This window comes from Notamacropus eugenii, chromosome 5 (assembly GCF_028372415.1).
Source record: "Notamacropus eugenii isolate mMacEug1 chromosome 5, mMacEug1.pri_v2, whole genome shotgun sequence".
Classification (NCBI taxonomy): Eukaryota; Metazoa; Chordata; class Mammalia; order Diprotodontia; family Macropodidae; genus Notamacropus; species Notamacropus eugenii.
Window position 1 is genome coordinate 60,836,620 of NC_092876.1, and position 12,826 is coordinate 60,849,445.

General features: G+C 43.1%; 1 protein-coding gene across 12 annotated transcripts in view; it reads right to left on the reverse strand.

The window, feature by feature from the left end:
- Positions 1-12,826, reverse strand: part of EIF4G3 (eukaryotic translation initiation factor 4 gamma 3) — a 386,245-nt gene that overhangs the window by 2,228 nt on the left and 371,191 nt on the right. For all 12 annotated transcript variants that reach the window (XM_072609175.1, XM_072609170.1, XM_072609173.1 and 9 more), the window contains 4 exons: positions 8,834-8,932; positions 7,438-7,584; positions 2,074-2,155; positions 614-760 (listed from right to left, as the gene is read on the reverse strand). In XM_072609175.1, coding sequence (XP_072465276.1) covers positions 614-760; positions 2,074-2,155; positions 7,438-7,584; positions 8,834-8,932 — 475 coding nt within the window. The remainder of the gene's footprint in view (positions 1-613; positions 761-2,073; positions 2,156-7,437; positions 7,585-8,833; positions 8,933-12,826) is intronic.

The following is a 12,826-nucleotide window of genomic DNA, read 5'->3' on the forward strand; positions in this document are numbered from 1 at the left end:
TGCTATTTGTACAGATACAGTGAAAAGCATTTGTCCAAAAGCCTCAGTCTTAAAAGCAAATCACATAGAATCACTTTCCCTTTGTGACCCTGTTGCTTCACCATAAAATCAATTTTTAAAAAAGGCAATAAAATTTCAATGAACCAGAATAAGGGGTTATGGTTTAACAAATTTTAGGATGGGCTGAATGTTAACCAGGAACCCCTTTTTATTTCAACTCTTATGGTTGAAAAACATTCCCAAAATAAATGCCTGACACAGAACTACAGACTTTGGTGACTCTCTGAGGACCAGTCAGACCGCTGGAGTTATCTGAACATTAACAGCTAGAAAGGATGAAGCTGCACTGTGGGCAATTAGGATATGGCCTGGGACCCTAAGATATGCCCTGGAAGCTGTCTGGAGACAGCATCCCTGGCATAGTCTTCCCTTCTTGTTGTTTATTTTTTTTCTAATCATTATCAAATTCAGCTTTTAGGGTTCAGTTAATAGAAGTTTTGCTGTACTTGAGAGCTGAAGCTCTAGGCTGTGGCCCAAGAAGCTGGCGCTATACATTCTGACTCTTCTAACATCTAGCTTAACTGACCCCACATAAAGCCACATGTGAACTTACTGGCAGGTTGATCAAGTTTGACAATGGATGCTTGTAGTGCATAAAGTGCTTGTAGTTCCTTCTCTGTATCTGAGTCTAGGTACTTGAGTAAGATCGGCACTCTCTGCTTGATAACAGCAGTGTCCACTCGGAAAGTAGAACAGTCGGCTGGAGAGAGAGAGAGAAGGAAAGAAGCAGGTAATTCACGAGCAGCTGCCAATGCTAATGTGGTCAGTGTTTAACTGGGAGCTGTCTTGGTGCCACCATTCCCTCATTTCCCCATACCCCTTGGGAAACACTGCAGCCTCTAAGTAAGCTCTGCAGAACTGAGCCATCAGCCCTGAGGGCCTTTGTGCACTTGCTGTCGTCAAGGGACTGCTGACTCATTTCCAGGGACGAAGCAACATCAAGAAAAACACACGAGGAAAAGGATCGATCAGAGCTCATTTGTTAATTTGATTGGCATAAACACTTGTGGTCATTCTCAAAACCAATACTGATCAGCCCTCCCAAGAGCTCAAACCTATTGCTTCTTGGAGGAAGGTGGGTTAAAAAGAGGGTTGAGTGGCAAGAGGGAGAAGGAGAAAAACTATTCAACAACATAACTATCCTTTCAGAAAAAGTAGTTTTTATAAGAAATTGTCTCAAAGCTCCCTTCCTGGAAAAAACAAAAATAAAAACTTTCAGGGGTCAGGCTTAAAATAGAAAGTTCTACACACGATAAAACCTAAAGATACAAAAGGCCCTATATTTTAGATACAAGAATGTTTTTAAAAGAATTTCTAAGACTTTCTTTTTTTAGAGAAAATAGATTTGTGAAGAAATGATTTAGATGTTAAATAACTTTCTGTAGGAGGACTTTCCTGGTCCCTTTCTGCCCCATCCCAATGTGGTGGGGTATCAATATTGTATGTGTTTTGTATATTACCTGCATATGTGCTATCTCTCCCAGTAGAATGGGAGCTCTTAGGGGCAGGGAACATTTTATTTTTGCCTTTGTATTTCCAGGACCTATTTCACAGGACCTGGTATATACTGTGGGGGCTTAATAAACATAAATAGTGTGGCCAAGGGCCAACTTGTTGCCTTGCTTTGCCTGGCTAGAGAATAGATGCATTTGCCAACAGTATGTACACTCAAAAAACCTGATGAAGTTGTCATGGTAAATGCAGAGAGATCACAGGTTAAGCAGATAACTTCAAGAAGAAATGTTACAAGCGAAGTTTCTAATTACTAATTATCATTTCACCCATCACTGTGACTGGTAACAAGGCTATCAGCACATTTAAAAATGAAATAAAATGTGTTTATGTTTAAGAAGGCATTATATCCTCACTTCCGATACATTGTGAAGAAGATGAACCAGTTCAGGGGAAGGTTTGGGAAATCACTGATTTTTAGACCCATGTAAACGGAAAGTCAAGAACTTAACAAATGGTGATTTTTAGATGTTAGGAATTGCCTTGAGAAATGTTACTTACCTATAATAGCTGCTTTACAAACTGCTGTCATTAAAGCTCTAAGGAATGTAGGTGAACTCATCTGGCTTTCATCTAGATTAGCCTAAAACCAAGAGTAAAGGCAACAGTTACATAAAGGAAGGTACCCTTCTGTAGAGCAGCAACTGTTTCCCAACTCTACTGCTAAGCTTGGCACTAACTGGGCAGTGAATCCTTTCAGCCCTCCTGAAAGAACTCATTTTCTCGTTAAAATGAAAACAGCCTTGCTGCTGCCAATGTGGCCAGACAGTTAGTTCTAGAGAAATCAAATGTGCCGTTTGCAGTGTTCCCCAGTGTGAACTTGCTCCCTGCCATGCCTACTTGGGGCGGGGGCCTGGAAGGGAACATTCTGCCGGGCCAGGGGCCACAAGCCACACCCCAAGGGCCTGGACATTAAGGGAGGCCAAGGCTGTCACATTCTTCCTCCAAAAATATTTTGCCGTCTTGGATGACAAAAACATCCAAGACTTTTCCTCTTTATTTTAATGTGGACTCATTTTCAAAATGAAGAATGCTGTGCCTTAATGAGGTTCTACAGATGTCTCAAGTAGACGGTAATGTTCAGAGGGATAAGCTTTTCAGTGGTAAAAGACTTGTCATTCTTCTCTAAGGAAGCTAGGGGAAAATGTAATGGAAATACGAGGCAGGGCCAATGGGAGCCTAACCCAGTGTGAACCATATCTAGGATTTCTCTCTGAAGGAAACATTGTTCAGAGAGGAGCACACTCTCCTAAGAGCTACAACAAACAGACTGCGCAGATCATGGTGGTTCTTCTCTAACGGTGGTTCTCAGGAGCAGTCCAGCCTAAGCAGGCAGATAGAGGCAGCCAAGAAAAACCAAGACCATGCTGGAAAGCAGAAAGTGTCGAAGCAGTTTTAAAGCTGTTCCATTTTAAAGAATGAGCTGTCTGAGACCCGAGAGGCTACATTTCTCTCTCTGGTGAAGGACTATTCAAGTGACCTAAAGGGTCTGCATCTGGTAGCAAGGGAAGCTTCTGCTGAGGACGGCTCAGACAGTGCATACTAAAGAATGTAGGCAGAACTGAGCCCAGAAGGCTGGAGGAGCACATATGAGCAATTTTAACCAGTGCTATTAGGAAGTTCATAGGAATGAAAACTAACCCACTTCACCCACAGATCATAAAGAAACCACCATAGGATAGACTGGAACCTTTTGCTACTATGTGGTGCCACGATGGTATCTTTTATCTCCCCCTGTCCCCAAGGGGTTTTATGCTCATTTCCATTATATTGGTCAGACTTGACTTGCTTATAACTTTCTAAAAAATAATGCACTTGGACTGGTTTAATCTCAAAGGGATTACTCCTGGAAAATCTGAGTGAATATACTGATCGTGATTTAAGTTACGGGAGACTGAATAAAAATCCAGTCTTGCCTTTTGGCACAGCAAGTATTTTATAAACAGATGGACAGAATAACTTCAATCCTGGCATATGGCTAGACTCCCCCGAGGACCACACTTCAAGGCAAGTCTGAGAAAAGTACAGAAAAATCCTGGAAATGATGAACAAAAAAAAGAACTGCCTAGAAATGCAGAATAGGGGACCCTGTTGCTCTAGGCAGTGCCTGCTTGTTCCGTTTAAAGGACAAATATCATATTCTTTCCACCTACTGAAACCTAGACCAACGTAATGACTTTGGCTAACTACGTAAACAAAGCACAGGGAAGAAAATAAAAAGGGTTCATTCTCAAAATCAGTCACATTTCAAAGCCTTGACAGGCTTCACTAGTGCTGACTCAATGGATTTTGTTTTTTTTTTAAAGAACAAAGGCAATTAATGCCTAGGTCTACCTGTGTGAGCCAAAAAACACCTAAAATTAACTCAGATTTTAAAAGGAGTATTTGTATTTGCATTCTGTGCTTACGGTGATTTTTTCAGTCATACCTATATTAAAAATGAGCAACTGCATTATGGGCCACAACTGTCAGCTGACCCTAATATTAGTTCCCATGAATTAAATGATCGTTTCTATGGAGATGATTCTTAACCTGCCTGATTCTACCTGACCCTATCATAACCTCTCTGCCTACCTTCACTCTCACATCTCTAATGGTCTGTTACACAGGAAATTGAACGAAATGTCCCTATGACAACTTAAAAATTATATCCCAAACTGAACTCATTATCTTTCCTACAAGCCCTCCCCAATCCCAATCTTCCTTAGTGTAGAGGGCATCATGGTTCTCCCAGTTGGCCCTAGCTCACAACTCCAGTGTCATCCTCCACTCCATCTCTAATCTGTTACTAAGGTCTCTCACTCTCATCTTTGCAACATATTGTGACTATGCCTCCTTGTCTCTTCTGGCACTGCCACCATGCTGGCATGGAGTTCACTAGCTGCTGGTGGGGTTGCCCGCCTCAGGGCTCTCCCCACCCATTTAGTCACAAAGGGATTTTCCTAAAACCCAGGTCTGGCATGTCACCTTTCTACTTAATAAATTCCAGTGACTCCCTATGACCTACAGGGTCAACTGCAAAAGACCCTGGCATTCAAAGCCCTTCATAACCTAGCCCCCTCCTACCTTTCTAGATTTCTTACTCCTTGCTCCCCCCTCCACGTATTACTCTTTGATCCAGTGACACTGGTTTTCTGGCTGTACCATAAACAACTAAAACTTCATCATCTACAGAAAGCCTTCCTCAATCTCTCTTAATTCCAGTGCCTTCTCTCTGTTAATTAATAATAATAATCTCCTATTTTTCCTGTATATGGCTCGTTTGGTATGTCTTTGTTTGCATGTTGTCTCCTTGACAAAACCGTGAACTCTCTTAAGGCAGGGTCTGTCTTTTGCCTCTTTTTGTATCTCCATAGCTTAGTACAGTGTCTGGCTCATATATAGTAGGGCTTAATAAATACATGCTAACCGATTGACATAAAGTGCCTTTTAACTCCTTAATGCGTTTATTTCTAACTGCTAAAACTTTAAGAAACTAGTGTTGAAATATCCTTCTAGTGCCCAGTTTTGGAGGTTCACATTGCCCAAAACAACAGGCACAAACAGCTTGGCCCCACTTGCTATGTAGTTAGATGTGCACTGACTTACACATTCTGCAAAACTTTTAGGCATGTGCCTCTAGGAGAACTAATATTACTGGAAAATTCATCACTTTATTTCTTGGCTGCCTTTGCAAATGAATTCACTGCTTCCTGTTTCAGTAGAGGTAGATCCCATTTTATTGGGCATCCTTTTCAGTGTCTGGTTTGGTACAAAAAGACTATTTCCATGATACAGCCAATGAGCTTTCCCAATGTGTAATTAAGATTCCGTGACATTTGTATTTCTGCATTCCTATCTATTTTTAAGTCCATCTCTCTAGCAGAGTTGTTCTTCAGATAAGTTAGTTCTGTATATTGTTTGTATTGTCTTAAGAAAAGATGATGTTTTTCAAAATGTGCTGACTGAACTAAGGTGAGTTGAGGGAGGGACTGGAGTTTTTGTTTACTGGTTTTTAAAGAAAGTGGTTGGCCTTTGGTTTGTGGACTGGTGGGAATGTTAGGACATTGTCTCATTTTAGGATAGAGAGATCAGATTTCACAGTATAACAAAAACACTTGTGGAAAACACTAGTTTATTTCTGATGGAGTCATTCACAAAATCAGTGATGTCTCCAGGTGTTCTGCTGGCCAGTAAGTTTATCTTAAATGGAATAACTCCCACAATAATTCCTAGCTGCTTTGGTAACTACAGGCATTACACCATTTTACAGCCCCCACAAGACAGAAGCCAAAGTGCCAGGAAGCGCTCCAGCAAGACCTTCAGCATCTGAAATTTGTCACCATCCTAAAGGCATTTTGAAAACCCAGCATACATTTTATGAAGGCTACTACATATAAATAGTGAGAGCTCAATGAAGAGCACTATTTACCACCCCCTCTACCCACACCCCAACTCTCTTTCTCTTCCACAGCCCTCAAGCTGCAGCTCTCTAGTACACTACTAATCACAGGTGTCTATCTGAAGGAAGTCTGAATACAGTGTAGACACTCTGATGCCTTTTCGGCTTATTAAGACAGGATTCTAAGTAGTAATAATGAAACTTGTCATTGGTGTGAAATAACAAGTCAGAAGAAATACAGGACACTAACAGTCCAAACACAGAAAACTTCTGCGGAAAAAAAGGTTATTTTCTGTTACCAGAGTTCACAAGTATTTTTCACAGGAAAAAAATTTTCACAGACCTACTAGTCTGTGGCATTGGCTTCTCCAAAGGTACAGTCACATCAAAAAGGGACTGGTTCTGTGGGTTGCTGTGAGGGCCACAAATGATTATAAATGAAAAGTGCTTTGAAATCATAACATGTTATAGAAATAAAAGCAAAAATATTTTCCTAGCCACCTTGGAGGGTAGTCTGAAAAGAGCCATTGTTTTGGGATTTGAAGCATGATGAAAATAGGACTGGAGAGCAAGATAGAGGAGAAGAGAAGTTAGATAAAACCAGTGGCAAAAAAGGGCTATTTTCAAAAAGTTAGAAAGAAACAAAAGGCACTTATGGAAAGAAAGGTGCTGCCAACCCACTGGGCCCTGCACTGCTCCAGGAGTTGATGTGGAGAATCCAAAGCTGACTGTCCTAGCTAGGTACACCTGAATAGTCTGACAATCCTCTTTGTAGAAATGAAATGAAAGTCAGATGTTCTCAATAACCAGAAACATTGCAGAGAGGGCAGCCCACAGAAAGAGGTACAAGAAGACCCTCCAGGATAAAGAAATCACAGGGAAAAGTCTTCACAGAGCCCGTCTGAAAATACATCCCCAAGAGAACGGAGGACAGGGAAAAGCTTTCTGATGGCCACTTCCTGGTACATTGTTTAAATGAAAATGTCCACTTTCTGGGCAGTGAGAGTTGAGAAGGGAAGTCTATGCCATGGTTGATAGGGTGAAATGCAGGATGCTGAGGGGCACACTTATCTCAGCAGGATGTTGAATTGTGGTCAGAACACATAGGACTTTTTGGAGCCTGACAGCAGGGTAAAATTAGGGAAGCAGTCCAGGAGAGGGACTAAATTGCTATTTTGGGGAGAGGCATCTGGTGGGATTTCACTGGTGTGGGGAACTCTCTCTTCATACAGATCAGTGACTTGTTTGTGATTTCTTGTCTTGGGTGTTTTCCTGGTTAAGTGATTTATCCATAGTCCCACCTTTGTGTCAGAGGCTGGATGTGAACCCAAGTCTGGTGGCTATACCCAATGTGCCAGCAATCTCTCTGCTAGTCAAGCATGAGACACTAGCTTGCTTTCCCTAAAGCTTAGCTAGCATCCCATGTGTGAGGGAGGGTGGCTATGTAAGCCCACAAGTACCAGGGAGGAAGGAAGTCTTTGTACCTCTACCCAGTCAAAGATCTGTTCGTCATTCGCCTTGTCCTCAATAATGAGTTTCTCAAGCCGTTTGTACAACTCTTCAGCAGAGAGTTCTTTCTTTGAAAGTGCTTCTGAGGAACTGGAACGGTCAGACTCTATAAAGTCCAATTTCTGAAACAGGAAAAGTGGAATGCATTTAGTTATCCTTGGGGTTATGGACCCCAGAGATAGACCTCCCCTCTAAGATGGATCAAATGACCAGCTGTAACTAATAGCAAGCAAAACTCTCATTCTCAAACCTCCTATGGATTCTTCTAGCCTCTCTCTAACTCCCTGAAAAAAACTCAGCACAAGTGATTCTCTTAAGAGCACCAGGCCCCGCCCCCCACCTCCAGTGGGAAGCTCTCTGCAGCTTGCCTCTTCCTAAGTTCCCACTCCCCACAGCTTGCCTCCTTCCTTTGGTACTGGGTCCCACTTAACATCATTCACACTGTAATCTGGGTATCCGTGCCATCACCACCAGGGAGTTCTGTGGAGTGTCAGTGCCCACTCCCAATCAGCTCCAAGTGCTCCGGGCTCTGCCTTGAGAAAGTCTGCTTCACCAGTTCTTTAATCCTGAGGTGAGTAACTCAATACTGGTGAAAACCAAAGGGGTTTTCAGTTTCAGAAAGGACTGAAAACACGCTGTCTTAAAACGACTTGTTTTAGCCACAACTACTGAGTGTGCAAGTGCATCCCATGAAATGTTCTTGTGCATTAAAGTGGACATAGTTTACTAGAAGCAGCCTGATGTGTACTGGCCTGGAGTTAGAAAAGCTGGGCTCAAGACCTTCCTAGGCTCCAGTCAATGTCTTTCTAATGAAGAGGTTGGACAAGATGATCCAATTTTGCCTGGCAAAATTAGTCTGTGATTCCATGACTGACCATTGCTGCATCGGATTTTAAAGGAGGTCCTTCGGGATGGCTGGCTGAGTGGAACGATGCCTGCAACTTTTAAGAAAGGACCAGTACATACTGGCCGCTGGAAAGAATCAGCTGCTCACTGACCTGCTCTCCCTCATCACTGAATTTTGACAGCCTCTTTCTGTGGGGCAGGAGTGAGGAAGGAGGTGAGGGAAACCAGTCTGACTTTATTTCCTAGAGGACCTTGAGGACATGAGGCAAAATCTTATCTTTGAGAAGAAACACCTGGGAATTCAAAAGATTTGAGTTTTGAGGGGCCCATTTTTACTGCCATAAATCTTTAAAGGACTACACAGAATGCTTAGGAATTGTAGTTTCTTTTCAGTCTAACTCTAAAGACTGAGAGCCATGCTCACCTTCACCTTCCATTTACGGATAGTTGGGGTACTAAAAAATAGACAAGATGAATAATCATTTACCTTGCTGTCAGTGGAACCAGGAAAATTCCTTCACTCACCTGCTCCAGGAGAAAGTTATGTACATCTTCCCCTTCTGGCAAATAGTCCTTCCAACTGAGGCCGGCCTCCCTCCATAAGGCTCCCACTTTCTTATGGCTCTAAATAACAAACAAATACCCATTCATGGAGGAGAGGACAAGGCTTTCAAGAAGGTAGTCTGCTGTTCACATAAAAATAAGCTCTTGGTCACATGAACACAAACTGCCTTGGACTCTGGACTGCTAATGTGACAAGTGTGTGTACCGGTAAATGCAAATGTGACTTAGGGTTCATTAAAACGATCACCATATGATTCAAACATTTGTCCATGAAGTGGTACATGTGAACTGGTGTTTAATATTCACACACAAGCACATGCACAGACATGGATACCCACAAAATCTGATGTCTAAGGTTATAAAGCAACTTTCTGGACATCACACTGATGCCACTGTTTGATCATGATCATTTATATTATTCTTCATATACTTCTAGGAACCAGACTGTTAATAAAAGATGCAAGCCCTGGACTGACCAGCTCATTATTCCACACAGCACCAAGAGTTCTGCAGTTTCCAACTCTTAATACTAAAGATCGTAAACCAGGAATGAGACATTGCTAGGACAAGAAACGCAGGGAGGAGTACAGCTAGATGAACTAGCTCTGAGACGTTACAATTCGAGGCTGAGCTAAAGGAAGAAAGGGACCGTACGACTGACAATGGAAACCAAAGCATCATCACGAACGTACTGGAGTGCTATGATGAGACAGGGGATGACATGCTCTGAACCATCATGCACAAGGATAGGTACAGTGTCAGGCTCTCCACTGCAGCTTTCACACAAGAAGTCAGACAGCATTATCCTGCTATACAAAACACAGAGCCTCTAGTTTCTCCAGAAGGGGCAGCCAGCAATGGCCACTGGTTCCTTTAACGTTCTATAAGCCATCTTTTCTTTTAGCATATGCCAGTATAGACATTTGTCAAATGGAAAATCTATGAATCTGCGAAAACTAACTTCCCATCAAGTAAGGAGACAGCAGAACATGTGATTTGTTCGATGTGATAATGATCTATTTCAGAGAGAAGGGGAAGATGATCTGGCTATGTTTAGCTCAGATGGAAAGGTACCCAGTATGGGCCTAGTGACAAACTACAGGTCTATAATTAGAGGGTCAGCCTGGCAAACTGAGAAGAGACTCATCACCAGCTGGCCACCACTGGGAGATGACTTTTCAGTCATGACAATCTGTGAAGACAATCTACTGAGGTTCATAAAGAGGTTGGGAGAAGCACCATATTAATGAAAGATTGATGTACAGAAGTATCAGAACAAGTGGAAATGAAAGGTATCCAGTATGGGCCTAGTGACAAACTACAGGTCTATAATTAGAGGGTCAGCCTGGCAAACTGAGAAGAGACTCATCACCAGCTGGCCACCACTGGGAGATGACTTTTCAGTCATGACAATCTGTGAAGACAATCTACTGAGGTTCATAAAGAGGTTGGGAGAAGCACCATATTAATGAAAGATTGATGTACAGAAGTATCAGAACAAGTGGAAATCAGTCTCCTACTTCCATTTAACTGGGAGTAGGCTTCCAAGAAGGCCTGATGGGGACTTGGAAATGCTGGGCTCTGTTATGTCCCAGTCACTGAGTAACTCTGGGAGAGTCACTGCACCACTTGGGCTGCAGTTTCTCCATCTGCAAAACAGGGATAATGGCCCTTATATGACTGAGGGCTGTGGTTAAGGTTAAGATTAAAACATTGTTAGAAAAGATTTTGAAGGAGGCTACAGAAATCAGTGTAAGTCATTATTCTCCAAGTATGAAATGTACAGAATGAAATGCAACAAAATGGTAGAAGACAAACCCTTGCTGTTGTTGCCCTGGTCTTTGCCCTTCAACCTCCTCCATTTTGCAACCTTCATCTTCACTCCGTGCAGATGTCCTCAGGGAGAATCACTTGCACCCAATAAGGATGCTTTTCTCCAAAATCTGGAGTTGTCTGATGCCAGCCAACTGTTTTTCTATCTCTGCCTCTGCCCCCCAGCTCCTGGCCCTCTCTTGAGTCCTGACCATGACATGTCTCCCTCTTTCCTGTTCCCCCAGCCTGCCCTGGCCCTGCCTCCCAGAGTTGCTGGGGTATCAGATGAAGCCATGGACGTGAAGCTCTTGGCAAACCCTAAAGCACTAGAGATTCAACAGATGTCTTTTCCCCTTCCGTCTGGGCCCTGTGGCAGTCTCTTCTACTTTTGAATCCCTTGCCCCTTTATGCTATGCTCTACCCCCTTTTAATCCTACTGGAAAGCTGTTGACCTTTGCTGGAAAAGTGTTGCACAACCACATGCCTTCCGGGTAAATTTACATTCTCTGACCTTGCTTGGACGCTCACTGCCACCTGTCAATGCTGTTTTATCCCACTCTGGAGGGGCCATTTCAAATCTTCTCTTCTCTACTCCCACCTCCTACCACCCTTTCTCCTCTTCCTCTCAGGAGAGGCCCTGCCCTTGTATGTGAGTGATGCTGTCAGCTGCTCCACACTTAAAAACCCCTCACCATCACCTCCTTTCCTCTCCCTCCTCCACTTTGGTCTCTGAGGAAGAAGTAGCCCTTCTCAGACAATTCAGTTACCTGTTACCTTGATCTCATTTCCTGTCTCTTCCACAAATGTTCCCCTTTGACCTGTCTATATCTCCCCTCATCCCCATATTCACTGTCTACTCCTTCCCTATCGCTGGCAAATACACTTGGGGCTGTTTGCACCCAATCCATTAATTTCTAGCTTCTGATGCTTTCCCCTATTGAAAAGTCTCTCTCAAAGCCAACCACCTCTAAAGATCTGAGTCTAGTGGTCTCTTCTCAATGACGCTCACATCTGTCCTTTGCAGCTGCTGCTGCCCTGCCCTTCTCCCCGCTTCCTCCTTTGTAATGGCTCTCTCCTGGCTTTCTTCTCCTATCTTTTTCACTTGCTCCTTTTCTCAGCCTCCTTTGCTGATTACCTGTCACCCACCCCTTGAGTCTAAGTGCCTTGCAAGGCTCTGGGACTCTTCTTGCTTGACATTCTCTTGGTGATCTCATTGGGTCTTGTGAGTTCAGTCATCACCTCTGTGCAGATCAGCCCTTCTGTAGATGATTCCCCCTTCCACAGACCAAGGCTTAATTTTGCTTCTCGCCTCCTAGGTGTCTTCATCTTGCTGCCTTACCAGGCTCTCAAACTCACCATGTCCAAAACTGGACTCATAATTTCCCCACCAAATTCACTCTGCTGTAACCTTCCTTATCTCTTTTGAGGGTACCCATCAGCTTTCCTGACACTCAGATTTGCAGCCTTAGTTAGCCATGACTTCTGTCTTTTCTCCTCCCTCCATGGGATCTCATAGATAACCTTCTTTCCACATTTGTGGCCAGCCCTCTCACTTAGGTGGGCATAATTCTTCACGCTGAGTGAAATCTCTTCACAGTCTCCTAACTGGTCTTCTTGACTCCAGGAATTTCTCCCTCCAATCCATCACCTATACACCTGTCAAACTAATATTCCTAAGACAAAGGTGTGACCACATGACTCCTTCCTGAAGCTGTATATCGGTTTCATATTATCTCAAGAATAAAGCACAGTCTCTGAAGCCTGGACAAAGTATTGAGGCTTGTTCTTGTGGAAGCTTTCAGATGTACTTGGTATTACGTCCTCTGTTAATGCCTATTTTCCTGCACGTGGCTTACTTTGTACATATTTGCTTGCATGCTGCCTCCCCCATTGGACTGTAAGCTCCTCAGGGGCAGGGCCTGCCTTTCGCCTCTTTCCGTATCTTCAGTACTTAGCACAGTGCTTGGCATGTAGCAGGTTCTCAGTAAATGTTTTACTAATTGATGGATAAATTCTACATTTCCCTCAGATTGAAACTACAATTCTATTCCTTGAATTTGGAATCTCCCACCTCCCAGCCTTTGCAAGGTCTATTCCCCTATGCGTGAATCACATTAAATTTTTTTTTTTATTTCTGAATCA